This window comes from Pseudorca crassidens, chromosome 3 (assembly GCF_039906515.1).
Source record: "Pseudorca crassidens isolate mPseCra1 chromosome 3, mPseCra1.hap1, whole genome shotgun sequence".
NCBI lineage: Eukaryota > Metazoa > Chordata > Mammalia > Artiodactyla > Delphinidae > Pseudorca > Pseudorca crassidens.
Window position 1 is genome coordinate 58,913,445 of NC_090298.1, and position 27,886 is coordinate 58,941,330.

The following is a 27,886-nucleotide window of genomic DNA, read 5'->3' on the forward strand; positions in this document are numbered from 1 at the left end:
ATTCCTCCATCATAACATCTCACATTCCATGACAAATTGGGGATGGTGGGAGGAGGGTAAGAAGGAGGGGTAGGTGGGCTTCCCTGGTGGCGCAGTGGTTGAGAGTCCACCTGCCGATGCAGGGGACACGGGTTTGCGCCCCTGTCCGGGAAGATCCCACATGCCGCGGAGCAGCTGGGCCCGTGAGCCATGGCCGCTGAGCCTGCGCGTCCGGAGCCTGTGCTCCGCAACGGGAGAGGCCACAACAGTGAGAGTCCCGCGTACCGCAAAAAAAAAAAAAAAAAAAGTAGGGGTAGGAGATTAATTTTATTCTAGGGACAATGGGAAACAAGCCATTGACATGTATTGAGTAAAGAAGTGACATGACTTAGTTTACCTTTTACAAGGAAGACTTTGGCCGCTAGCTGTGTTTCCACACTGGTTGAGGTAGGGGTGAGGTCAGTGGTATATGCAGCAGGTGGAAAGATCTTTCCAGGCCAATATCTAAAGGTCTGCCTCATTCTTTTTTAATTTCTGGGGGCAAACTAGGGGTCAGGAGGGATTATATTAACACCAGCAACAAAGGAGTGAAAGGTCTAGGAACATGCCTAACGAGAAATAAGAAAGCCCAGGTAAAGTAGACTATGGGACTTTGGCGACAAGCATAAAACAATTTTATAAATTCAGAGATTATGTCTAAGTGGAAAGATTCAATATTGCACATTCTCTCACGGAATATCTTCGGCCTAACTTTTTTTTTTTTTTTAAATATTTATTTATTTGGCTGCACCAGGTCTTAAGTTGCGGCGTGCGCGATCTTAGCTGCCCGGTGTGCGATTTAGTTCCCCTACCAGAGATATAACTGGGCCCCCTGCATTGGGAGCAGGGAGTCTTAACCACTGGACCACCAGGGAAGTCCCTATCTTCTGCCTAACTTTTAACCTCCCATCTGTTCAAAACTCTGTCCTGAGGGGTTCTGATGGGAGGCTTTAATAATTAAAGCTTTATTGCAGTTATAGAAAAGTCCAGACTGAGGGGCAAATAAGCACCCGGTTATCTGGTGTTAGGGGTGGGGGAAGTTAGGTGTTCGTGGCGTGCGTTGTGCAGTTTCTCTAAGTCCAGAGGCCGGGAGGAGACCGCGAGCGCTGCAGGCACGAAGCCAGCGTCCCGCTCAGCGCCTGGAAGAGTCCGGGGTTGGGCTGGGCGGGGAGGGCAGCTGGGGCGGGGCGGGGCGGGGCGGTGGTCGCTCTGGAGGCGGAGCCGGGGCGGAACACACAGTCAGCTGACTCTGACTCACGCGCCCGCGCAAGGCGCTCCCTGCTTCCCCGAAGTCCGGTACCGGGGCAGCAGCTCGGGCATACCTGGCCGAACGCGGAAGAGAGCAGCTGAGCAGCCATGGAACATCGCGGGCTGGGGTGGCCGAGGCTCCCCAGGCTGCTGGAGCTGCTGGCGGCGCTGGCGGTGCAGGCAGTGCGCGCCTCCGCCGTCGCCGCTGCCTCGCCGGACCTGAGTCTTTGGCCCATGCCTCTCTCCGTGCAGACCACCCCGCGCGTGCTGCACCTCTCTCCCGACAACTTCTTCTTCGGCCACAGCTCCACTTCCAAGGCCGGCCCCTCCTGCTCACTGCTGCAGGAAGCGTTTCGGCGGTGAGTGCTCCCGACGGGCGGCCGGCGGGAAGGGGACCCGGAGACCCCGGTACGGGGAGAGACAGACTACCCTGGGACGCAGTGCAGGCGCGGGGTGGGGGGGGGCGAGAGGAGGAACACCTGAGCGCTTCTTACCACCTGCACAGCCATCCAGCCGCGCTGGCGCTCTAATCTCCATTCGACAGGGGAGGAAACAGTCTCCGAGTCGGCCAGTGACCCCACCAGTCACAGGTCTAGAAGATGGCAGAGCCGGCTCGAACCAACACGAACTGAAACCCAAGCTCTTCCCCTTCCCCTCCTGTCTCCTGAGGAGCTTCCTGGGTGCTCTGGAACCCTGCTTTGAGTGCGGGATACTGAGTGGACGGAGTACGTTGCTCAGGGTCAGTGGCCGTGTTCGCCTCGGAGAGGAGAATGGGGTAGACGAAGAGGAGGGAGGGAAGCGGCAGTTTATTTGAAGGGAGTTCTGAGAGGAAGATGAGTGCTTAAAGCTTGGGGACCAGGGGTTCCCCAAAGTTGCTTGTCATTTATAGGCCATCTCTCCCCCTCCCCAAATCTGGCTACAATTCAGATGGCAGAAAGTCCGTAGGTTGGAGCACCGCCCAAACCTCCCCTTCCCTTCCCAAATCTCTATTCCATGCAAAATGCTGGATATTTTCACCTAACTACTTTGATATGGTCGCTGCGCTGCAGTATCTGCTTCTCCTTTTGTTTCCCAGAAACACTTACGTGCTTAACTCTCCCAGCATCTTGTTTAGATCTTTATCATCTCACATTTCCACAGCCCTCATGTCTGTAAACCCGTTGGCCACAGGGTGAATTGTGTAGTGAGGAGGGAGCCCACGGTGCTAGCTTTTGGGTTTTTTTTGCCTTTTTAAATTGATGTAAAGTTGATTTACAGTGTAGTGTCACAACGCTAGCTTTGCTAACTACACCATGTACAAGACAGATTGCACTTGGGGAGATGTTTCAGTAAGGCTCACTCTGCGACCGGTGTGGGCAGGACTGTCCTGAAGGTGTTCAGTGCCCCGAAGGATTGTAATTTGGTGCTGACAGTACTACCCCTTTTCTCCCTCAGATTTTGGCTGCCTCTGTTCCTAGAGGTCATTATAGTTTAATTGTGCCTGCAGGACACCAAGCAGCTGGTGGAAAGATGCAAAACTAGTTTAATAACACCTGCTGGCCCCAGGTAGGCCTGGAGCTTAGGCGGAAGAGGCTCAAGAAGTTGATGGCAGAGACGTTTTCTTCTCCTTCGGTTGTGTACAATTAAAGGGAGATTGTTACCCTCAGTTTAGATGCATACTCCAATGAGCCTTTGATGTTGAATCTGCTAACAGGTCAGAATGGCTAGAACCTGGATGAAGAAGTAAAATCAGGGTGGTTGGTTGCCTTGGGGTATTGAGAAGGAAAAAGTACCCGCAGGCCATCTAATGGAAGATCATGACTAGGAAATCTTTTAAGAACAAACACACCATATTTGCTTCGGGACTCAGTTCATAAAATTGGATTTTCCTTCTGTGCCATCGTGCTAGTAAAGTAAGGACTCGGTAATAAGCTGAAGTGATAGGAGTATGGCAAGAAAGCGTGGAAGACTTAAGTTAACCATGGTTAGATAACCAGAACTTGAATCAGCTGTGAGACGGTTTAAAAACAAATCTTGGCATCTCAAGGCAGTGCAGGTACTTATCTGAGGATTGCCTAACTAATTCATGCCATGTGTGTGAAGCAGCTATTAATTATACCCTGCATTGTTAGGAAGCAGGTTATAAAACATTAGGCCTGTATGGGGATATATGTATACGTGTAGCTGATTCACTTTGTTATAAAGCAGAAACTAACACACCATTGTAAAGCAATTATACCCCAATAAAGATCTTAAAAAAAATAAAACATTAGCCCTAATGGCTAAGACTTGGAAGCATTCAGGTGAGCATTCTAGGAACTCAGGAGGGGCAGTCTCTACTTCAGGGTAAAAGCATGATGGGGTTGTTCCAGAAGCTCTAGTCCGTGGGGAACACACAAGTTTGTTCAGATTCTCTGGCTCCTGAAGAGCCCAGTTTCTATCTCAAACCCTGCTTTGAAACACTATGCATTTTGCAGGCAGAGTTCTGTCTGTTTGGTGCGTGGCTGCTTCCTCAGCTTCTAGAACAAGATCTGTCACATGCTAGTTACTCTTGTTTTTTTTTTAGTTACTCATTTTTTTTTTTTTTAATTTTATTTATTTATGGCTCTGTTGGGTCTTCCTTGCTGCGCGCGGGCTTTCTCCAGTCGCGGCGAGCTGAGGCTAACTCTTTGTTGCCACAGCATGTGGGATCTTCCCGGACCAGGGCTCGAACCCGCGTCCCCTGCACCGGCAGGTGGATTCCTAACCACCGCACCACCAGGGAAGTCCCTAGTTGCTCATTTTTTTAAATGAACAAATAGCTTTGCTCCCTCAGTTCCTGAAAAGCTAAATTAACCCACAGACCTTGCACACCACTGCACCAGAACCCTTTGAGTTTTCTGTTAGAGTTTTAATATGCAGAGCCAAGATTTTCCTTATGTGGGACAAGCCAGCACCTAACTCAAATCTCAAAGCCGCTGGCAGCTGTAATTTCCCTTAAAAATTGTGGTAAAATATACATAAGATCACTGTCTTAACCGTTTCTAAGTATACAGTTTAGTGATCTTAATTTCCTTTTCAATCTGTCAAGGTTTTCTTACGACAAAGGTCCTCAGCACCTTCATCTGTTCCACTGTCTCACTGGTTAACTTCCATACACTGACTTCCAAGTTCATCAGAACTCTCCCAGCTCTCCTTACGTCCCTGGAAAAACACAAGATGGTCTTACATATAAGTAGCATATACAACCTTCTGGCTTATCAAAATCTATTAAATATCATAGGCTTTGAGGCCTGTGTGATCTTGTATCTTATAGCACCTTCAAATGTTTATTTAATATCCTCCTTCTCTGCTATTCGGGTACCAGCAGAAGGTAAATTTTCAAGGCCCTAGTGAGAATTCTGTGGTGTTTGTGTATTAGCTAGGATACTTTTGTTGGAAGGTAACAGGAACCCTGACTCAGTCTGGCTTGAGCAAAAAGAAAACCTATTATCTCATGTATTATGGAAATATAAAAGCAGGCAGGATTTCAGGGCTGGTTGGCTAAGTGGCTCAACGGTATGATTAGGAAATCCGTATTCCTTCCACCTCTGCTCTGCCATCTTTGGTGTGGCTGCAGCTGGTCTAAGTATCACGTACAGAGAAGTTTTCTTCTTGGGGCTCACTTAGAAGAGGAAGCATCCTCCCCCCGTCCTCCCATCCCTGCCCCATCACTGGTCAGAATTGACTTGCACACCCAGGATTATTAGTTTGGTTATTGGTCCTTAATGGGGACTTCATAGGAGTCACTTGGGATTGTGGCAGGGGGACTTTTAAAATCTTTGTGCCTGGATCATGCTCTCGGAGATTCTGATTCTGAAGGTCTGGACATCAGTACTTGTTTGCAAAAGGCCCTCCATGTGATTCTAATTTGCAGCTTGGGGTGAGAGCCTCTAGTTGGACTGATATGGGGTAGCAGGGGTTTGCGGAGTCAACGACAGTGTCTGCTACCACATATGTATTTAAAACTTGGCTACAGTGCTTTAAAATTTTGTTTGAATTTCTCTCTCACACAGATATTATGATTATATTTTTGGTTTCTACAAGCGGCATCATGGCTCTGCTGATCTTCGTGTTGGAGTGGAGTTGCAGCAACTTCAAGTCTCGGTTGTCCTGGACCCAGAGTGTGACACTTTCCCCAAGATCTCTTCGGATGAGTCCTGTGAGTACCTATGTCATGTGAATGTATTGTAAACAAGGCTGCTTGTCACAGGCTCGAGTGCTAGAAGCTGGCTCCATGCCGTGAACTATTGTGAGCTCTTGACCAGTGAGTTTATAATTCCTATTTTAAAAATTACCATTAGGGGACTTCCCTGGCGGTCCAGTGGTTAAGACTCTGTGCCTCCACTGCAGGGGACACAGGTTCGATCCCTGGTCGGCGAACTAAGATCCCACATGCCGTGAGGTGTGGCGCAAAAAAAAAGAAAATTACCATTAAAGTCTGATGGCAAAACGAATACATAATTGTTGTAGGAAATCTTTAAGTACAGTAAGTGAAGAGGAGGAAATAAATTACTCATAACCCCAGCACTCAGAGTTAACCACTGTTATTTCAGATTTTTTTTTTGTAGAGTGATACATTGAAATATTTTACATAGATATAAATAGAAGCATATGATAAACAATGGCATGAAAAAGGGGGTAGTTCTGTACCTGTGGTTTTTCTGTTTTGCATAACAATCCATTACAAACATGTATTTCACTAAATATCTTTCTATGACAGCATTTTTAGCCTCTGAATAATGTTCTACCAACTGTACGGATGTGTCAAAACTTACCTGGCTTATCCCTGATTTTTGGGCATCTAGGTGGTTTACTTTGAAGACAAGTCTGTGCTGATCGGCATGCTCTTTTTTTTTTTTTGGCTGTGCTGCACGGCATGCGGGATCTTAGTTCCCCGACCAGGAGCCGAACCTCTGCCCCCTGTAGTGGAAGCACGGAGTCTTAACCACTGGACTGCCAGGGGAGTCTTGGCATGATCTCTATAATTTAACTTGACACAAAGATAATGCAGAACTGGGAGGGGTGAAGCGTTGCATTTTCTTTTATATTTATGTTGTATTATATATGTTTCATCTTCATTTATATTGATTGACAGTGTAATCAACATTTAGCTACATGATTCTTTTTGTTTGCCTAAAACGTTATTCTCTAAGGCTTTTCCTAAATTGTTCTAGAAGAAATAAACAAATGGGCAGCCCTTTTCCATAGTGTGTACTGACTGGGAATAATGTGGAATTGTATCAAGGAATCAAAGAGCAATCAATGGGTGATATAAGATTAGTGCAGAAAGAGCAGACTGGTGAGTCAGGTGTAAAAATAGAAAGGAAAATGCATATCTTAGAGAAAAGAGTGACTCCTTTGTTCTCAGACTGCCTCACAGACAGTTAAGTACATCTCTTCATCCTTTCAACAGAGATGAGATTTCTTAATACATCTCTGAAAAATAACTTAATTTCTCTTCAATTCTGTAGCTGTTCTTAGAAGAGAAACAGGATGATTTGCCAACATCAGCCATGGGATTTTACTTGACAGTCAGCACTCAGACACTTTATTAATTAGGTTTTGCAATCTGAATTGAGAAATGGTCATTATATTACCAAGGAATCTTTGCTGACAGGCAATACAATGACATATTGTAAATTCCAAAAAATGGAACATATCGAGGCTGGGGAGTTATAGCCTATCTTCCATTCAGCTTTTCAAACCCTCTTTTTTCTGAAAGGGAAGCTTCTGGAGACAAGCTTCCTGTGAAATTTTCTGGTTAAAGGATAAACTAGTTTCAAACTAGTTGATGATGATGATGATAAAAGTAACACACAAATGGAAATAACAAGATATCAGCCGTTGTCCAAGAGTATGAGGAAATCTTGGAGAAAGTGACAAGTGTTACAGCATCATCAATTAAAATAAAAATATGCATACCCTCAGAACCAGAAATAGACTAATTTCTACCGTAGAGAAATAATTACATACATCAAGAATGTTCCATGCAGTTTGCCTGCAATGATGAAGATCTATAAGCAAAACTAAATGTTCATCACTAGAAGAATGGCTAAATATATCTTGACAGTTGACACTAGAGAATACTATACAACAATTAAGAATAAAGAAGTGGAGTTATAAAGAACAGATGTGGAGAACTTGCGAAGATAAATTGCTGAGTTGGACAAAGAAATTTACATAATGTGTACAGGAGGATACCATTTATATACCAACATACAAAAGAAGGCACACATAAAGCAGTACTGTATTTTCTTGTTACACGTATGTGTATGAAAATGCCTAAGAAAAGGCCTGATATTTCCTCTGAGGAAAATAGGGGGAGTTGAGTGGGCATCTCAAAGGGGATTTTAGCCTTATCTGTAACATTTTATTATTATTTTTTGCGGTACGTGGGCCTCTCACTGTTGTGGCCTCTCCCATTGCAGAGCACAGGCTCCGGACGCGCAGGCTCAGCGGCCATGGCTCACGGGCCCAGCCGCTCCACGGCACGTGGGATCTTCCCGGACCGGGGCACGAACCCGTGTCCCCTGCATCGGCAGGTGGACTCTCAACCACTGCGCCACCAGGGAAGCCCACATTTTATTATTTTAAAAAGAGGAGCCCATTACTGTTATTTGTATGTACACCCTTCAAAACCACAGTGTGGTGCAAAAAGTACAGAAAGGGATAACTGAAAAAAAAAAGATGTCTCCTATCCCCTGTCAGGGAGGTAATCACTGTTAACACTAAGAATTTGGCTTTGAAATAAAATTTGAAATTCTATAGCTTATTTGTCCATATATTTAGAAACCAAAGTCTCCTTCTAACTGCTCTATATCTGCGGTTTTTGCGTTGAGTTGAATCAGAATCCTTTTAAATATCAGCCCGTCCTCAGCTATTGGAAAATAATTGGCATGAGGTACATGCCACATGTTAATGTTTTTAGATAACTCTTTAGGCTGACTAATTCCAGGCTATCTCAAAACTGTAATGCGGCAAAAACTGGCTTTTAAACAGTGACCGGTGGAACGGTAAGCTCTATCTAGGTAGCTAACTAAGAATTGGGTATAGAGGGGGAGATGGTTAGATTGTGGTCATAATAGCTATAGCATTCTTAGCCTGGCCTTTAGCTAACTCATGACTCTGTTCTTCTGATGGCAAAGGCTACCTTGTCAGAAGACTGTTACCTGATTACTGGCTGTTGATAGAACGGTTTTCCCTACCTGTAGCCAATTATCGTGGGGCAGCCTGGGGTGGTCAGGGTGGTGGAGGAGGAGGATGCAGCCCAAATGCGCTATTAAATCATTAACCTGCAGCCCTTGAGTGTCTCTACCATGGCAAAGTCTGCATCAATCACACCCCTTTAGCTTTCGATCTCTCTGTGCTTTCTGGTGCTTTCCTTTATCCGTGGATGATTCCATCCCAAACCTCTCCAAAGACTAAGATGACTATTGGGGTAACCTCAGGCAGAGTATGATTTCAAGGATTGAGAGATTAGTGCCCCCTTTGCCCAGAAGCAGCCAACTGGAGCCCCGTTTTAGATGGATGTGAACTTTTTATTGAGTGGGACAAAGCTGAATTAAGCTGTAGTGAGTTAAGAAGTGAGTCTTGGGGCTTCCCTGGTGGCGCAGTGGTTAAGAATCTGCCTGCCAATGCAGGGGATGCGGGTTTGAGCCCTGGTCCAGGAAGATACCACATGCCTCAGAGCAACTAAGCCTGTGCATCACAACTACTGAGCCTGCGCTCTAGAGCCCGCGAGCCACAATTACTGAGCCCGCATGCCACAACTACTGAAGCCCGCATGCCTAGAGCCCCTGCTCCACAACAAGAGAAGTCACCACAATGAGAAGCCCGTGCACCACAGCAGAAGAGTAGCCCCCCACTCCCCGCAACTAGAGAAAGCCTGCACGCAGCAACGAAGACCCAAAGCAGCCAAAAATAAAAATAAATAAATAAATAAATATTTGAAAAAAAAAGAATTGAGTCTTAAGGAAGATTTAGCATAATGTTGGGGGAAGGTAGGTACAGGGCAAGTAGGGGAGCACAGGGAGGGAAGGGACAGAGTAGAGAAGACTCTCTGGCCTTAGAGGGAATGGAAGATTGAGTGATACTGGAGGCTTCACCAAGGAATTATGGGCACTGAGGAGTTTGCACTTTTGACTTAAATTCTTAGCTTAATTAGGATCCTACTCTGTAGTGGGTAGTTGGAGAGAATAACTCTCCTGCAGGGGAAAATGAGGAATCATGGAGGTGACACCCAAGTTCCTGACTTGAGCAAATCAGCTGGTCGGAGTGTGGTGCGCGATGAGCCCAGAGCCCGACAGGTGAAAGAGGGAAGAGTGCAGAGTGGGGCATGTGGAGTTAAAGGAACCTATAGGACTTCTAAGTGAGGATGTACAGGAGGCAGTTGGAGAAACAGGTCTGGAGCTCAGGAGAAAAGAATGATCCAGAAATACCAATTATATGTTTAGGGAAATGTGTGTTATTGAGGGATTAAAAACAAACATTTTTTTCTTCCAGTTTTGAGATATAATTGACAGCACTGTTTCAGGTGTACAGCGTCATGATTTGACTTATATCATGAAATGATTATCACAGTAAATTTAGTGAGCATCCGTCACCTCATATAGATACAAAGTTAAGGAAAAAAAAATTGTTTTCCTTGTGATGAGAACTGTTAGGATTTACTTTCTTAACAGCTGTCATATACTGCATCCAGCCCTGTTTACTATATTCATTGTGTTGTGCATTACAGCCCTAGTACTTATTTATCTTATAACGGAGTTTGTCCTTTTGACCGCCTTCTTCCAATTCCCTCTCCCACGACCACCCGCCTCTGGTAACCACAAACCTGATCTCTTTTTCTGAGTTTGTTTGCTTTTGAAGTATAATTGACTTACAACACCATGTTAGCTCCTGTTACACAACATGGTGATTCGATATTTCTACACATTTCGAAATGATCACCATGATAAGTCTAGTTACCATCTGTCACCATACAAGAAAACTTTTTTTTTTTTTTCCCCAATACAGATACTTTACTTGTGAAAGGACCAGTGGCCTCGCTCACTGCCAACAGAGTTTGGGGAGTATTACGAGGTAAGTTCTATGTCATTGTTATTTTCTAGTAAGGAAATGTTTTCAGTTGCCACTTTGGGAAATGAAGCACAGCAAAACTTTGCTTCCTTGGGCCCTTTATAGAATGATTTGTTGGGTATTTCCAAAACAATTTCCATTAAATATATACCACTTAAAGCATGGGAGAAAGATCATTTGACTTTTTAAAAATGCTTGAAGGTTATTACATTCATAATGCTGTAATTCATTGATGTTCTTGGGACTATAATTTTTTTTTTTTTTGCGGTACACGGGCCTCTCACCGCTGTGGCCTCTCCCGTTGAGGAGCACAGGCTCCAGACGTGCAGGCTCAGTGGCCATGGCTCATGGGCCCAGCCGCTCCGCGGCATGTGGGATCTTCCCGGACTGGGGCACGAACCTGCGTCCCCTGCATCGGCAGGCGGACTCTCAACCACTGCGCCACCAGGGAAGCCCTATAATTTTTTTTAAAATTTATTTATTTTATTCATTTATTTTTGGCTGTGTTGGGTCTTCGTTGCTGCGCGTGGGCTTTCTCTAGTTGTGGTGAGTGGGGACTATTCATTGCGGTACGTGGGCTTCTCATTGTGGTGGCTTCTCTTGTTGCGGAGCACGGGCTCTAGGTGTGCGGGCTTCAGTGGTTGTGGCACACAGGCTCAGTAGTTGTGGCTCGTGGGCTCTAGAGTGCAGGCTCTGTAGTTGTGGTGCACGGGCTTAGTTGCTCCATGGCATGTGGGATCTTCCCGGACCAGGGCTGGTAGGCGGATTCTTAACCACTGTGCCACCAGGGAAGCCCCAGGACTATAATGTTTATAGAGTTATAAACGGCTCTGACCTGCTCTGATTAAGGAATTTTGTTTTATCATTTCTTGCTGCCTTCAGTAGCAAGCATTTCCCTTCTGCATTTGTTTATACATTCAAACAAAAATATACTCACGTATTTTTTTCTGAACCAACCTATTAGTGCAGAAGCATGAAAACAAAGAGAATAATCATTTTCCCAGTAAAACATGTCCAACTGTCCATGTGGTGGTGATGTTTTCAGCTTGATACGGTAAGATGCTAGTGATATAGATGCAGCATAAATGCATGTGCCATCGCATGTGAGAGTCCTTCAGCTCGACTCGGTTCTTCTCCACTGTCTCCTCATGGGAGTTGTACTTGATCTCATCACCAGCTTTCATCTGAATGCACTGGGGAATGGGATGATTCTGCTTCTGTTTCTGGGCCAGGAATCATTTGATCCTAGGAGTGTTGTGAGAAGACAAGGTCAGGAACAGAGTCAACCATACACACCATGATGGCTGAGAAAAGAAGAGAACCCTTCCCCCATTTTAAATTCCTGTGGATTTAGAAATATAACAAAGTTTGCAGGAATAGCATGAAAAGATAAAAATATACTCTAGACTGATTGGAGGTAGTGGGCAGAGAGGAACCTTAAAAGCTTTTCCAGTGACTTTCAGTCTGAACTTCGAAGTTCGGGCATGGGACGTTTATTTTTGCTGTTCAAAAGCTGCTATTACTTCTTCTTTCAAGTAGATGAGATTTTGTTGTACTGGCTTCCAAATTAGTATAGTTTTGAGAAAGGAGAGTAATTTTCTTAAATGTGAGCAAGCCAACCAAAGTTATTAAAAATAAAGAAGGCTTTGGATTTGACTCAGGTGAGTGTTATCTAGAATAAAATGATCAATGTTACTGCTATATGTTTTGTAGTCATAATAATAATGGTATGATTATAATCATTGTTACTGCTATATGTATTATAGTCATAATAATCGTATGATTATGATCTTATTTCAAAATATGACATGAAAATAGCTATAGATGTTTACCGCAAATGTAACTGCAAACACTATCATGTAGATCATCTATATATAATGTTATGTGATTTTAAGCTTCTGTCGGTCTGATGTGCCCGTCTTGTCTGGGGCCTGTTAGGGCTTTATTGATGTTTGCCCTGATCCACATCAAAATAATAGAACTTTTGAGAGCATTTTGTGAATCTAGTCCAGGAAGGCCTTATTTTCTGCTTACTGTCAGACTTCGAAAGTAACAGACGTGCTCTAAATGATAATTAAGTGTATTGCCACTTAACAGAAAATTCCAAAGTTATTCCTCCTGGTTTGGGCCTGTATTGGGGGTGGGAGGGAGGCGTAGCAAAAATGACGTTGAACTTTTTATTCTTTCCTATTTCCTATTTTTTTTGAGGTATAATTGACATAACATTATATTAACTTCAGGTATACAGCACAATGACTTGATATTTGTATATAATGCAAAATTATCACCACAGTAAGTTCACATCGTCACCACACATAGTTAGAAAATTACTGTTTTTCTTAACGATGAGAACGTCTAAGGTTTTACTCTTTTTAGCAACTTGCAAATAGGCAACACAGTATTTATTAACTATAGTCACCATGCTGTACCTTACATCCCTAGGATTTATTTATAAACGAAGATTGTACCTTTTGACCCCCATCACCCATTTTGCCTACCCCCTACCCCCGTCTCTAGTAACCACAAAGCTATTCTTTATATTTATGAGCTTGGTTTTTGTGTGTGTTTGTTTAAGATTCCACATCTAAGTGAGATCATTCAGTGTTTGTCTTTCTCTGACTTATTTCATTTAGCATAATGCCCTCAAGTTCCATCCATGTTGCCCCAAATAGCAGGATTTCCTTCTTTCTATGGCTGAATAATATTCCGTTGTGTGTGTGTGTGTGTATATATATATATATATATATATACACACACATACATACCACATCTTTATCCATACATCCATTGATGGACAGGTTGTTTCCATATCTCGGCTATGGTAATGCGGCAATGAACATAGAGGTACATATATTTGGGGGGTTAGAGTTTTGTTTTCTTTGGATGAATACCCAGAAGTAGAATTGCTGGATCATGTGGTAGTTCTAGTTTTAGTTTTTTGAGGAACCTCCATACTGTTTTCTGTAGTGGCTGCACCAATTTACATTCCCGTGAACAGTGCATGACGGATCCTTTTACTCCACGTCCTCAGCAACCCTTGTTATTTCTTGTGTTTTTGAGAACAGTCATTCTTGCAGGTGTGAGGTGATATGTTACTGTGGTTTTTTGTTTTGTTTTGTTTTGTTTTGTTTTTTTGCGGTACGCGGGCCTCTCACTGTCGCGGCCCCTCCCGTTGCGGAGCACAGGCTCTGGACGCGCAGGCTCAGCGGCCATGGCTCACAGGCCCAGCCGCTCCGTGGCATGTGGGATCTTCCCGGACCGGGGCACGAACCCGTGTCCCCTGCATCGGCAGGCGGACTCTGAACCACTGCGCCACCAGGGAAGCCCTACTGTGGCTTTGATTTGCATTTCCCTGATGGTTAGTGATGTGGAACACTTTTTCATATATCTGTTGGCTATTTGTAGGTCTTCCTTGAAAAAATATCTGTTCACATCTTCTACCCATTTTTTAATTGGATTGTTTGTTTTTTTGCTATTGAGTTGTATGAGTTCTTTATATATGAACCCCTTAACAGATATATGATTTGCAAGTATCTTCATCCTTTGGTAGATTGCCTTTTCATTTTTCTTGGAGGGGGGAGATAAAGGGCTGTCATTCATTCATTCATTCATTCATTCTGCACTGGGTCTTAGTTGCAGCACGTGGGATCCTCTTTTTGGCATGCGGGATCCTTAGTTGCAGCATGCAAACTCTTAGTTGCAGCATGCATGTGGGATCTAGTGCCCCGACCAGGGATCGAACCTGGGCCCCCTGCATTGGGAGCGTGGAGTGTTACCCACTGGACTACCAGGGAAGTCCCAGATTGCCTTTTCATTTTGTTGATGATTTCCTTTGCTGTGCAGAAGCTTTTTACTTTGGTGTAGTCCCACTTGTTTATTTTTGCTTTTGTTTCCTTTGCTTTTGGTGTCACATCCAAAAAATTAAATTTTTTTTTTTTCTTTGCTTTGCGGTCTGCGGGCCTCTCATTGTTGTGGCCTCTCCCGTTGCGGAGCACAGGCTCTGGACGCGCAGGCTCAGCGGCCATGGCTCACGGGCCCAGCCGCTCTGTGGCATGTGGGATCCTCCCAGACCGGGGCACAAACCCGTGTCCCCTGCATCGGCAGGCGGACTCTTAACCACTGCACCACCAGGGAAGCCCAAATCTTTTTTAAATGTTTGGTAGAATTCACCAGTGAAGCCTTCTGGTCCTAGACTTTTGTTTGTTGGGAGATTTTTGATTACTGATACAATCTCCTAGTAATCAGTTTGCTCAGATTTTCTGTTTCTTCATAATTCAGTCTTGGTAAGTTTTCTCTCTCTCAGAATATATTCATTTCTTCTAAGTTGTCAGATTTGTTGGCATATAGTTTGTCATAGTAGTCTCCTGTGATCTTTCGTATTTCTATGGTATGTTGTCACATCTTCTCTTTAATTTGACTTTGAACTACAGGCAAACCTTGGAGATATTGTGGGTTTGGTTCCAGACCACTGCAGTAAAGTGTCTATCTCAATAAAGGGAGTCACACAAATTTTTTGGTTTCCCAGTGGATATCAAGGTTATGTTTACACTGTACTGTAGTCTTTTAAGTGTGCAATAGTATTATGTCTAAGAAAAACAAGGTACATACCTTAATTTAAAAATACTTTATTGCTAAAAAATATTGATCATCATCTGACAATGCAGAGTTGCCACAAACCTTTGATTTGTAAAAAAATGCAGTATCTGTGAAGTGCAATAAAATGAGGTATGCCTGTATTCTTTTTTTTTTAAATTTATGTACATATTTTTAAATTTATGGCTGCATCGGATCTTAGTTGTGGCACACGGGATCTTCGTTGTGGCATGCGGGATCTTTCGTTGCGGCGCATGGGTTTCTCTCTAGTTGTGGCGTGTAGGTTTTCTCTCTCTAGTTGCGGCACGCGGGCTCAGTAGTTGTGGCACACGGGCTTAGTTGCCCCGCAGCATGTGGGATCTTAGTTCCATGACCAGGCATTGAACCCGCATCCCCTGCATTGGTCCAGTGGGTTCTTTACCACTGGACTACCGGGCAAGTCCCTATGCCTGTATTCTTAGGTTAAAATTTTCCTTGGCAATTTAGTTGTCAGCTAGAATGATGAATTTTGGTAAAGTCAAGGCCAGATAGAGGAGTTGGCCTGTAATATAGAGAACAATCCACTTGAATAAAAAATGGTCAGGAGATAGTCTTTGCAGGTATAAATAAAACACTGTAAGTTGGGCCTTTATCTATAGTTTCATGGTGTTTTCTGAGCCTCTTTGCCCTCTGTTAAGTTTAGGTACTTCTAAAGTGCCTATACTATTTTATGATAAAAGTTCTTTCTTACAGTGCTATAAATGTATTAAGGAACTGGCATTTTGTTTTATTAAGTCACTATTTTGTGTTTATCATTCAGACAAAACCAAGGGTATGGGTACAATGAAGTAAAGCATTTTTATTAGATGGCACAGGGATTTTTTTAAATTGAGCTTTGATTTTAGAAAATATGTTACAGGGTATATGTATAACATTTAATTTTATTTGCCTTTTCTCCTTATGGTTCTGTGTATGGATAATACATTTTTTATCTTCTCTTTTATAAATTAATGCAATAAATTATAAATTTTACTTTCCCTAGGTTTAGAGACCTTTAGCCAGTTAATTTATCAAGATTTTTATGGGACTGTAAGTATGATTATTTTATGTTCCTAACATTATTGGGTAGATATAATACTATAGGAAAAATATAAACTTTTTAGCTATTTATTACTTCTTGAATGTTTTTTCTCCCCTAGTGTGTATCTTATCTGGTAAATGTATATTTCACACTTTTTGTTGGTTTTAAATTAATCTTTTATCCAATACTTGCATAGATAGGTATAATTTATTTATTACATAAATAAAATGAGTACACATTTTATCTAAGACAAAATAAATAAAAATTTTCTTTTGTCTTTTAGTTCACTGTCAATGAATCCAACATTGTAGATTCTCCAAGGTTTCCTCATAGAGGAATTTTAATTGATACATCCAGACACTTTCTGTCCATTAAGAGTATTTTTAAAACTCTGGTAGGTAATTATTTTATTTTAATCCACTGTCTGTTCTGAAGATGTGTCCTTTAATGTTGTTACTTTACGTTGGTTACATATGCTGTTGTGCAGGTTGGAACAGGGGATTCATTTTCCATATACTAAGTATAAGCACTGGGCTTTCTTCCCTCCCTCCCCTGGGAAGTATATTTCCTCTACTAAGAAGTGGAGGCTCCCTTAGGGAATCACTCTCTTGTTTTCATTGGTGTGGGAGAAGGGCTTAACCAGTATTCAGTCAGCATTGTTAAGAGAAAGACTCAGTTTTAATAGTGCCCACTGGCCCTCTGTGAATCATTTGTCAAATCATGGGTCTAGACTTCTGGTTAGGAATATATGGTCATTGTACCTCTAGTTGTTTTTAATTTTGTGATCTCCACTTACTTTTTTTAAAGTGGCCTAGAAAGGAATCTGAGAGCAGCTTCATACCTAAGGAAGTGTTGCAAAGGAATATGGAACTTCAGGTGGTGGGAGCTTGGGGGCAAGGTAGACATGAACTATTTTCTCTTTTCATTGGTTCATCCCCACCATCACTGCCAGTTTGTAGGGATCGGGAGGTTTTCTGGCCATGTTTTTCTGCACCTTCACCTGATCATTTATGAACACACTATGTTATAAAAAAAATTATTTTTATGTTTACATTAAAACCCTGAATTTCTTTCTCCAAAAGACATTATTGTAATTTTTATCAAAGAAATATATGCTTAGTGTAAAGAGTTTGAACATAGATATGCATAAAATAAGTAGCGATCCCATAATTTCATTTACCAAAGATTGACATAAATTTTTATGTCCCATTTATCTCATTTTAAACTTAAAAAATGAATACCTTAACGTATAATATGACTTATTTTTTTTACGGAAATATAGTTGACATACAACATTATGTTAGTTTCAGGTGTACTAAATCATGATTTGACATTAGCATACATTATGAAACGATCATCATAAGTCTAGTATCCATCTCTCCCCATACAGAGTTATTACAATATTATTACATCCCCTTGACTTACTTATTGTATAGCTGGAGGTTTGTTCCTCTTAATCCCCTTCACCTATTTTCCCCCACCCCCTTACCCTCCTCCCTCTTGCCAACCACTCTGTATTTATGAATCTACTTTTGTTTCATTTTGTTTTGTTTTTTAGATTTCACATATAAGTGAGATCATTGATATTTGTCTTTCTCTGTCTGATGTATTTCACTTAACATAATATCCTCTAGATTTATCCATGTTGTCACAAAGGCAAGATTTCATTTTTTTATGGCTGAGTCGTCTCTGTGTGTTTTGATTGGAGAATTTAGTCCAATTACATTTTTTTTAAAGAGCCAATCATCTTTTAAATTTTTTTAAAATATTTATTTGTTTGGTTGCACCGGTCTTAGTTGCAGCAGGTGGGCTCCTTTAGTTGCATCTCGCAGGCTCCTTAGTTGCGGCGCTGGACTTCTTAGTTGTGGCATGAGAACTCTTATTTGTGGCATGCATGTGGGAATCTAGTTCCCTGACCAGGGATTGAACCCGGGCCCCCTGCATTGGGAGCTCAGAGTCTTAACCACTGTGCCACCAGGGAAGCCGCAGTCCAATTACATTTAAAGTAATTATTGATGGATATGTACTTACTGCCATTTTGTTAATTGTTTTGGGATTGTTTTCATAGTTCTTGTTTGTTCCTTTCATCATCTTTTGCTGTGTTCCCTTGCCATGTGATGACTGTCTTTAGTGTTACGTTCGGATTCCTTGCTTTGTGTGTGTACCTATTAATAGGTTTTTGGTTTGTAGTTAACTGTGTGTGTGTGTGTATCTATATATAAAAAGAGATACACATATACATACATATATATGTATAGTTTTATATACATGATTAGGTTATATATACATGATTATTGTAAGTTGACGATCTCTTAAGTTCAAACATTCTAACAGCCCTACGTCTTTACTCCACCTCTCACATTTAATGTTTTTGACATCATATTTTACATCTTTTTGTTTTCTGTATCCCTATGCTACTTATTGTGGATATAGATGATTTTTATTACTTTTGTTTTTTAACCTTCCTACTAGCTTTTTAGATGATTGACCTACTACTACCTTTACTGTGTGTTTGCCTTCAGCAATGATATTTTTCCTTCTGTAATTTTCATATTTCTAGTGGTGGTCTTTTTTTTTTTAACATCTTTATTGGGGTATAATTGCTTTACAGTGATGTGTTAATTTCTGCTTTATAACAAAGTGAATCAGTTATACATATACATATGTTCCCATATCTCTTCCCTCTTGCGTCTCCCTCCCTCCCACCCTCCCTATCCCACCCCTCCAGGCGGTCACAAAGCACCGAGCCGATATCCCTGTGCCATCCGGCTGCTTCCCACTAGCTATCTACCTTACATTTGTTAGTGTGTATATGTCCATGACTCTCTCTCGCCCTGTCACAGCTCACCCTTCCCCCTCCCCATATCCTCAAGTCCGTTCTCCAGTAGGTCTGTGTCTTTATTCCTGTCTCACCCCTGGGTTCTTCATGACATTTTTTTTCTTAAATTCCATATATATGTGTTAGCATACTGTATTTGTCTTTCTCTTTCTGACTTACTTCACTCTGTATGACAGACTCTAGGTCTATCCACCTCATTACAAATAGCTCAATTTCGTTTCTTTTTATGGCTGAGTAATATTCCATTGTATATATGTGCCACATCGTCTTTATACATTCATGCAATGATGGGCACTTAGGTTGTTTCCATCTCCAGGCTATTGTAAATAGTGCTGCAATGAACATTTTGGTACATGACTCTTTTTGAATTTTGGTTTTTCTCAGGGTATATGCCCAGTAGTGGGATTGCTGGGTCATATGGTAGTTCTATTTGTAGTTTTTTAAGGAAACTCAATACTGTTCTCCATAGTGGCTGTACCAATTCACATTCCCACCAGCAGTGCAGGAGGGTTCCCTTTTCTCCACACCCTCTCCAGCATTTATTGTTTCTAGATTTTTTGGTGATGGCCATTCTGACTGGTGTGAGATAATATCTCATTGTAGTTTTGATTTGCATTTCTCTAATGATTAATGATGTTGAGCATTCTTTCATGTGTTTGTTGGCAGTCTGTATATCTTCTTTGGAGAAATGTCTATTTAGGTCTTCTGCCCATTTTTGGATTGGGTTGTTTGTTTTTTTGTTACTGAGCTGCATGAGCTGCTTGTAAATTTTGGAGATTAATCCTTTGTCAGTTGCTTCATTTGCAAATATTTTCTCCCATTCTGAGGGTTGTCTTTTGGTCTTGTTTATGGTTTCCTGTGCTGTGCGAAAGTTTTGAAGTTTCATTAGGTCCCATTTGTTTATTTTTGGTTTTAGTTCCATTACTCTAGGAGGTGGGTCAGAAAGGATCTTGCTGTGATTTATGTCATAGAGTGTTCTGCCTATGTTTTCCTCTAAGAGTTTGAAAGTGTCTGGCCTTACATTTAGGTCTTTAATCCATTTTGAGCTTATTTTTGTGTATGGTGTTAGGGAGTGATCTAATCTCATACTTTTACATGTATCTGTCCAGTTTTCCCAGGACCACTTATTGAAGAGGCTGTCCTTTCTCCACTATACATTCCTGCCTCCTTTATCAAAGATAAGATGTCCATATGTGCGTGGGTTTATCTCTGGGCTTTCTATCCTGTTCCATTGATCTATCTATATGTTTTTGTGCCAGTACCATACTGTCTTGATTACTGTAGCTTTGTAGTATAGTCTGAGGTCAGGGAGCCTGATTCCTCCAGCTCCTTTTTTCGTTCTCAAGATTGCTTTGGCTATTCGGGGTCTTTTGTGTTTCCATACAAATTGCGAAATTTTTTGTTCTAGTTCTGTGAAAAATGCCAGTGGTAGTTTGATAGGGATTACATTGAATCTATAGATTGCTTTGGGAAATAGAGTCATTTTCACAATGTTGATTCTTGCAATCCAGGAACATGATATATCTCTCCATCTATTTGTATCATCTTTAATTTCTTTCATCAGTGTCTTATAATTTTCTGCATACAGGTCTTTTGTCTCCTTAGGTAGGTTTATTCCTAGATATTTTATTCTTTTTGTTGCAGTGGTAAATGGGAGTGTTTTCTTGATTTCACTTTCAGATTTTTCATCAGTAGTGTATAGGAATGCCAGAGATTTCTGTGCATTAATTTTGTATCCTGCTACTTTACGAAAGTCATTGATTAGCTCTAGTAGTTTTCTGGTAGCATCTTTAGGATTCTCTATGTATAGTATCATGTCATCTACAAACAGTGACAGCTTTACTTCTTCTCTTCCGATTTGGATTCCTTTTATTTCCTTTTCTTCTGATTGCTGTGGCTAAAACTTCCAAAACTATGTTGAATAATAGTGGTGAGAGTGGGCAACCTTGTCTTGTTCCTGATCTTAGTGGAAATGCTTTCAGTTTTTCACCATTGAGGACGATGTTGGCTGTGGGTTTGTCATATATGGCCTTTATTATGTTGAGGAAAGTTCCCTCTATGCCTACTTTCTGCAGGGTTTTTATCATAAATGGGTGTTGAATTTTGTCAAAAGCTTTCTCTGCATCTATTGAGATCATCATATGTTTTTTCTCCTTCAATTTGTTAATATGGTGTATCACGTTGATTGATTTGCATATATTGAAGAATCCTTGCATTCCCAGAATAAACCCCACTTGATCATGGTGTATGATCCTTTTAATGTGCTGTTGGATTCTGTTTGCTAGTATTTTGTTGAGGATTTTTGCATCTATGTTCATCAGTGATATTGGCCTGTAGTTTTCTTTCTTTGTGACATCCTTGTCTGATTTTGGTATCAAGGTGATGGTGGCCTCGTAGAAGGAATTTGGGAGTGTTCCTCCCTCTGCTATATTTTGGAAGAGTTTGAGAAGGATAGGTGTTAGCTCTTCTCTAAATGTTTGATAGAATTAGCCTGTGAAACCATCTGGTTCTGGGCTTTTGTTTGTTGGAAGATTTTTAATCACAGTTTCAATTTCAGTGCTTGTGATTGGTCTGTTCATATTTTCTATTTCTTCCTGATTCAGCCTTGGCAGGTTGTGCATTTCTAAGAATTTGTCCATTTCTTCCAGATTGTCCATTTTATTGGCATAGAGTTGCTTGTAGTAATCTCTCATGATCTTTTTTATTTCTGCAGTGTTGTTACTTCTCCTTTTTCATTTCTAATTCTATTGATTTGATTCTTCTCCCTTTTTTTCCTGATGAGTCTGGCTAGTGGTTTATCTATTTTGTATATCTTCTCAAAGAACCAGCTTTTAGTTTTATTGATCTGTGCTATTGTTTCCTTCATTTCTTTTTCATTTATTTCTGATCTGATTTTTATGATTTCTTTCCTTCTGCTAGCTTTAGGGTTTTTTTGTTCTTCTTTCTCTAATTGCTTGAGGTGCAAGGTTAGGTTGTTTATTCGAGATGTTTCCTGCTTCTTAAGGTGGGCTTGTATTGCTATAAACTTCCCCATTAGAACTGCTTTTGCTGCATCCGATAGGTTTTGGGTCGTCGTGTCTCCATTGTCATTTGTTTCTAGGTATTTTTTATTTTCTCTCTGATTTCTTCAGTGATCACTCCATTATTAAGTAGTGTATTGTTTAGCCTCAATGTGTTTATATTTTTTACAGATCTTTTCCTGTAATTGATATCTAGTCTCATGGTGTTGTGGTCGGAAAAGATACTTGATACAATTTCAATTTTCTTAAATTTACCAAGGCTTGATTTGTGACCCAAGATATGATCTATCCTGGAGAATGTTCCATGAGCACTTGAGAAAAATGTGTATTCTGTTGTTTTTGGAACGAGTGTCCTATAAATATCAATTAAGTCCATCTTGTTTAATGTATCATTTAAAGCTTGTGTTCCCTTATTTATTTTCATTTTTGATGATCTGTCCATGGGTGAAAGTGGGGTGTTAAAGTCCCCTACTATGAATGTGTTACTGTTGATTTCCCCTTTTATGGCTGTTAGCATTTGCCTTATGTATTGAGGTGGTCCTATGTTGGGTGCATAAATATTTATAATTGTTATATCTTCTTCTTGGATTGATCCCTTGATCATTATGTAGTGTCCTTCTTTGTCTCTTCTAATAGTCCTTATTTTAAAGTCTATTTTGTCTGATATGAGAATTGCTACTCCAGCTTTCTTTTGGTTTCCATTTGCGTGGAATATCTTTTTCCATCCCCTTACTTTCAGTCTGTATGTGTCTCTAGGTCTGAAGTGGTTCTCTTGTAGACAGCATATATAAGGGTCTTGTTTTTGTATCCATTCAGCCAGTCTATGTCTTTTGGTTGGAGCTTTTAATCCATTTACATTTAAGGTAATTATCGATATGTACGTTCCTATTCCCATTTTCTAAATTGTTTTGGGTTCGTTATTATAGGTCTTTTCCTTCTCTTGTGTTTCTTGTCTAGAGAAGTTCCTTTAGCATTTGTTGTAAAGCTGGTTTGGTTGTACTGAACTCTCTCAGCTTTTGCTTGTCTGTAAAGGTTTTAATTTCTCCATCAAATCTGAATGAGATCCTTGCTGGGTAGAGTAGTCTTGGCTGCAGGTTTTTCTCCTTCATCACTTTCAGTATGTCCTGCCACTCCCTTCTGGCTTGTAGGGTTTCTGCTGAGAGATCAGCTGTTAACCTTATGGGGATTCCCTTGTGTTATTTGTTGTTTTTCCCTTGCTGCTTTTAATATGCTTTCTTTGTATTTAATTTTTGACAGTTTGATTAATATGTGTCTTGGCGTATTTCTCCTTGTATTTATTCTGTATGGGACTCTCTGTGCTTCCTGGACTTGATTAACTGTTTCCTTTCCCATATTAGGGAAATTTTCAACTATAATCTCTTCAAATATTTTCTCAGTCCCTTTCTTTTTCTCTTCTTCTTCTGGAACCCCTATAATTCGAATGTTGGTGTGTTTAATGTTGTCCCAGAGGTCTCTGAGACTGTCCTCAGTTCTTTTCATTCTTTTTTCTTTATTCTGCTCTGCAGTAGTTATTTCCACTATTTTATCTTCCAGGTCACTTATCTGTTCTTCTGCCTCAGTTATTCTGCTATTGATCCCATCTAGAGTATTTTTCATTTCATTTATTGTGTTGTTCATCATTGTTTGTTTCATCTTTAGTTCTTCTACGTCCTTGTTAACTGATTCTTGCATTTTGTCTATTCTATTTCCAAGATTTTGGATCATCTTTACTATCATTATTCTGAATTCTTTCTGAGGTAGACTGCCTATTTCCTCTTCATTTGTTAGGTCTGGTGCATTTTTATCTTGCTCCTTTATCTGCTGTGTGTTTTTCTGTCTTCTCATTTTGCTTATCTTACTGTGTTTGGGGTCTCCTTTTTGCAGGCTGCAGGTTCGTAGTTCCCGTTGTTTTTGGTGTCTGTCCCCAGTGGCTAAGGTTGGTTCAGTGAGTTGTGTAGGCTTCCTGGTGGAGAGGACTAGTGCCTGTGTTGTGGTGGATGAGGCTGGATCTTGTCTCTCTAGTGGACAGGTTCACGTCTGGTGGTGTGTTTTGGGGTGTCTGTGGCCTTATTATGATTTTAGGCAGCCTCTCTGCTAATGGGTGGGGTTGTGTTCCTGTTTTGCTATTTGTTTGGCATAGGTTGTCCAGCACTGTAGCTTGCTGGTCGTTGAGTGAAGCTGGGTGCTGGTGTTAAGATGGAGGTCTCTGGGAGATTTTCGCCATTTGATATTATGTGGAGCTGGGAGGTCTCTTGTGGACCAGTGTCCTGAAGTTGGCTCTCCTACCTCAGAGGCAGAGCCTTGACTCCTGGCTGGAGCACCAAGAACCTTTCATCCACACGGCTCAGAATAAAAGGGAGAAAAAGTAGAGAGAATTAGTAGAAGTATGAAGAAAGAAAGAAAGAAAGGAGGGAAGGAAGGAAGGCAGGAGGGAAGGAAGGAAGGAAGGAAGAAAGAAAGAAAAGAGAAAGAAGCAAAGAAGGAAAGAAGGCAAGAAGGAAAGAAAGGAGGGAGGGAGGGAGGAAGGAAGGAGGGAAGGAAGGAAAATAGAAAGAAGATACAGTAAAATAAAATAAAGTATAATTAAGTTATTGAATTAAAAAATAATTATTTAGAAAAAAAAGGGACGGATAGAACCTTAGGACAAATGTTGGAAGCAAAGCTATACAGACAAAATCTTACACAGAAGCATACACATACACTGTCAACAAAAAGAGGTAAAGGGGAAAAAATCATAAATCTTGCACTCAGAGACCACCTCCTCAATTTGGGATGATTCGTTGTCTAAAGGAGGGAAGGAAGGAAGGAAGTTAGGAAAGAAAGAAAGAAAAGAAGGTAAAGTATAATAAAGTTATTAAAATTATAATTAATTATTAAGAAAAAAATTTAAAAAAAAAACTATGGACCGATAGAACCCTAGGACAAATGGTGCAAGCAAAACTATACAGAGATCTCACACAGAGGCATACACATACACATTCACAAAAAGAGGAAAAGGGGAAAATATCTTATATCTTGCTCTCGAAGCCCACCTCCTCAATTTGGGATGATTCGTTGTGTATTCATGTATTCCACAGATGCAGGGTACATCAAGTTGATTGTGGAGCTTTAATCCGCTGCTTCTGAGGCTGCTGGGAGAGATTTCCCTTTCTCTTCTTTGTTCTGTTTGGCCCCGCCTCTGCGTGTAGGTCGCTGGAGGGCGTCTGTTTTTTGCTCAGACAGGACGGGGTTAAAGGAGCCGCTGATTCAGAGGCTCTGGCTCACTGCGGGGGGTGGGCGGCACTGCGTGCTGGGCGGGCCTGCGGCGGCAGAGGCCAGCATGACGTTGCACCAGCCTGAGGCCCGCTGTGCGTTCTCCCAGTGAAGTTGTCCCTGGATCCTGGGAACCTGGCAGTGGAGGGCTGCACAGGCTCCGCGGAAGAGGGGTGTGGGTAGTGACCTGTGCTCGCACACAGGCCCCTTGGTGGCAGCAGCAGCAGCCTTAGCATCTCCTGCCCGTCCCTGGGGTCCATGCTTTTAGCCGCGGCTCGCTAGTTGTGGTCTTTTCTGCTTAGAAAAGTCTTTTTAACATTTCTTGTAAAGTTGGTTTCGTGGTGCTGAACTCTTTTAGTTTTCACTTGTCTGTAGAACTCTCTCTCCTTCAACTTTGAATGATAGTCTTGCTGGGTAGAATATTCTTGGTTGTAAGTTTTTTACCTTTCATCACTGAATATGTCATGCCACTCCTTCTGGCCTGCACAGCTTCTCCTGAAAAGTCAGCTGACAGTCTTATGGGAGTTCCCTGGGAAGTAACTAGCTGCTTTTCTCTGGCTGCTTTTCAGATTCTCTGTCCTTAATTTTTGCCATTTTAATTGCAGTGTATTTCAGTGTGGTTGTCTTTGGGTGACCCTGTTTGAGATTCTCTGTCTTCCTGGACTGTATGTCTGGTGTTTTTTTCCAGATTAGGGAAGTTTTCAGCTATTATTTCTGAAATACATTCTCTGCCCCTGTCTCTCTTCTCCTTCTGGGACCCCTATAGTGTGTATGTTGTTATCCTTGATGTTGTCCCAGAGGTCTCTTACACTATCCTCATTTAAAAATTTTTTCTGTTCAACTTGGCCGATTTCCACTACTCTGTCTTCTAGTTTGCTGATCTGTTCCTCTCTATCTACAAATCTATTCTTGATTCCATGTAGTGTATTTTAAATTTCATTTACTATGTTCTGTAGCTTTTTGGTTCATCTTTATTTTTCCAACTGTCTATTAAAATTCTGTGTTCATTCATTCTTAGGTGCAGCGAGCATCTTTATGATCATTACCTTGAACTCTTTTTTGGGTAGATTGCTTCTCTCTACTTCGTTTAGTTCCTTTTCTGGAGTTTTGTCTTGTTTCTTTGTTTAGAACATATTCCTCTGTATCCACATTTTGCCTAATTCTCTGTTTATTTCTGTGTATTAGGTAGGTCAGCTACATTTTTCAATATTGCAGAAGTGGCCTTATGTAGGAGATGTCCTATGGGGCCCAGCAGTGCACTCCTCTGTGGTCACCAGAGCCACCTCTAGGGGTGTCCCCTATGTGGGCTGCATGGGCCCTTCTGTTGTGGTACAGCTGACTACTATGAGTACACTGGTAGGTAGGGCTGGCCCCTGGACCAGTTGGCTGTCAGGCCCTGCCTCCTATGGTGGCTGCTGCCCTGTGGGTGGGCAGAGCTGGGTCTTGGGGCAGCTGGCTATGGGGACCACGGTTCCTGGGACTGGTGCTGGCCTGTTGGTGGGCAAGTAAGCCCCTGGCTGATAGTCTAGAGGGAGGACTCCAAGATAGCACTTGACAGCACCACTGTCCTCGTGGTACAACAAGCTCCCTGAAGTCGTTCTCTCCAGTGTCTTTGTTCCCAGGGGGGAGTCCCAGTTGTCTCCTGCCTCTCTGAGAGGCTAGATCAGCAAGTGGGTCTGACCCAGGCTCCTTACAAATTACTGCCTCTGACTTGGGACTCAGAGCCTGTAAGGTTTTAAATGTGTTTTGTTTTGTTTTTTAATTGGAGGATAAATGTTTTACAATGTTGTGTTAGCTTCTGCTGTGCAAGGGAGCAAATCAGCCACATGTATACCCATATCCCCTCCCTCTTGGATCTCCCTCCTGCCCTCCCCATCCCACCCATCTAGGACATCACAGAGCACCGAGCTGAGCCCTCTGTGCTGTACAGCAGGTTCCCACTAGCTATGTTTTACACATGGTAGTGTATTTATGTCAAACCTAATCTCCCAATTTGTCACACCGTCCCTTTCCCCTCCCTATGTCCACATGTCTGTTCTCTATGTCTATGACTCTATTCCTGCCCTACAAATAGGTTCATTTGTACCATTTTTTCTAGATTCCATATATATGTGTTAATATATGATATTTGGTTTTCTCTTTCTGGCTTACTTCACTCTGTATCACAGACTCTAGGTCCATTCACGTCTCTACAAATGACCCAATTTCGTTACTTTTTATGGCTGAGTAATATTCCATTGTATATATGTACCACATCTTCTTTATCCATTCATCTGTTGTTGGACATTTAGGTTGTTTACATGTCCTGGCTATTGTAAATAGTGCTGCAGTGAACATTGGGGTACATGTGTCCTTTTGAATTATGGTTTTCTCAGGGTATATGCCCAGTAGTGGGATTGCTGGGTGGTATGGTAGTTCTATTTTTAGTTTTTTAAGGAACCTCCATACTGTTCTCTATAGTGGCTATATCAATTTACATTCCCACCGGTGTGCAAAAGGGTTCCCTTTTCTCCACACCCTCTCCAGCATTTGATGGTGGCCATTCTGACTGGTGTGAGGTGATACCTCATTGTAGTTTTGATTTGCATTTCTCTAATAATTAGTGATGTTGAGCATCTTTTCACGTGCCTCTTGGCCATCTGTATGTCTTCTTTGGAGAAATGTCTATTTAGGTCTTCCGCCCATTTTTTATTTTATTTTTTATTTTTTGCGGTATGCGGGCCTCTTACTGTTGTGGCCTCTCCTGTTGTGGAGCACAGGCTTCGGACGCGCAGGCTC

The 27,886-nt window shown here is 41.7% G+C and overlaps 1 protein-coding gene across 4 annotated transcripts in view; it reads left to right on the forward strand.

Annotated features, from left to right (window-relative positions):
• Positions 1-1,273: 1,273 nt before the first annotated feature.
• HEXB (hexosaminidase subunit beta) overlaps positions 1,274-27,886 on the forward strand; it is a 54,950-nt gene continuing 28,337 nt past the window's right edge. For all 4 annotated transcript variants that reach the window (XM_067731008.1, XM_067731007.1, XM_067731006.1 and 1 more), the window contains exons 1-5: positions 1,274-1,625; positions 5,280-5,425; positions 10,282-10,347; positions 15,959-16,005; positions 16,281-16,391. In XM_067731008.1, the coding sequence (XP_067587109.1) occupies positions 1,375-1,625; positions 5,280-5,425; positions 10,282-10,347; positions 15,959-16,005; positions 16,281-16,391 (621 nt within the window). In that variant the 5' untranslated portion in view covers positions 1,274-1,374. The remainder of the gene's footprint in view (positions 1,626-5,279; positions 5,426-10,281; positions 10,348-15,958; positions 16,006-16,280; positions 16,392-27,886) is intronic.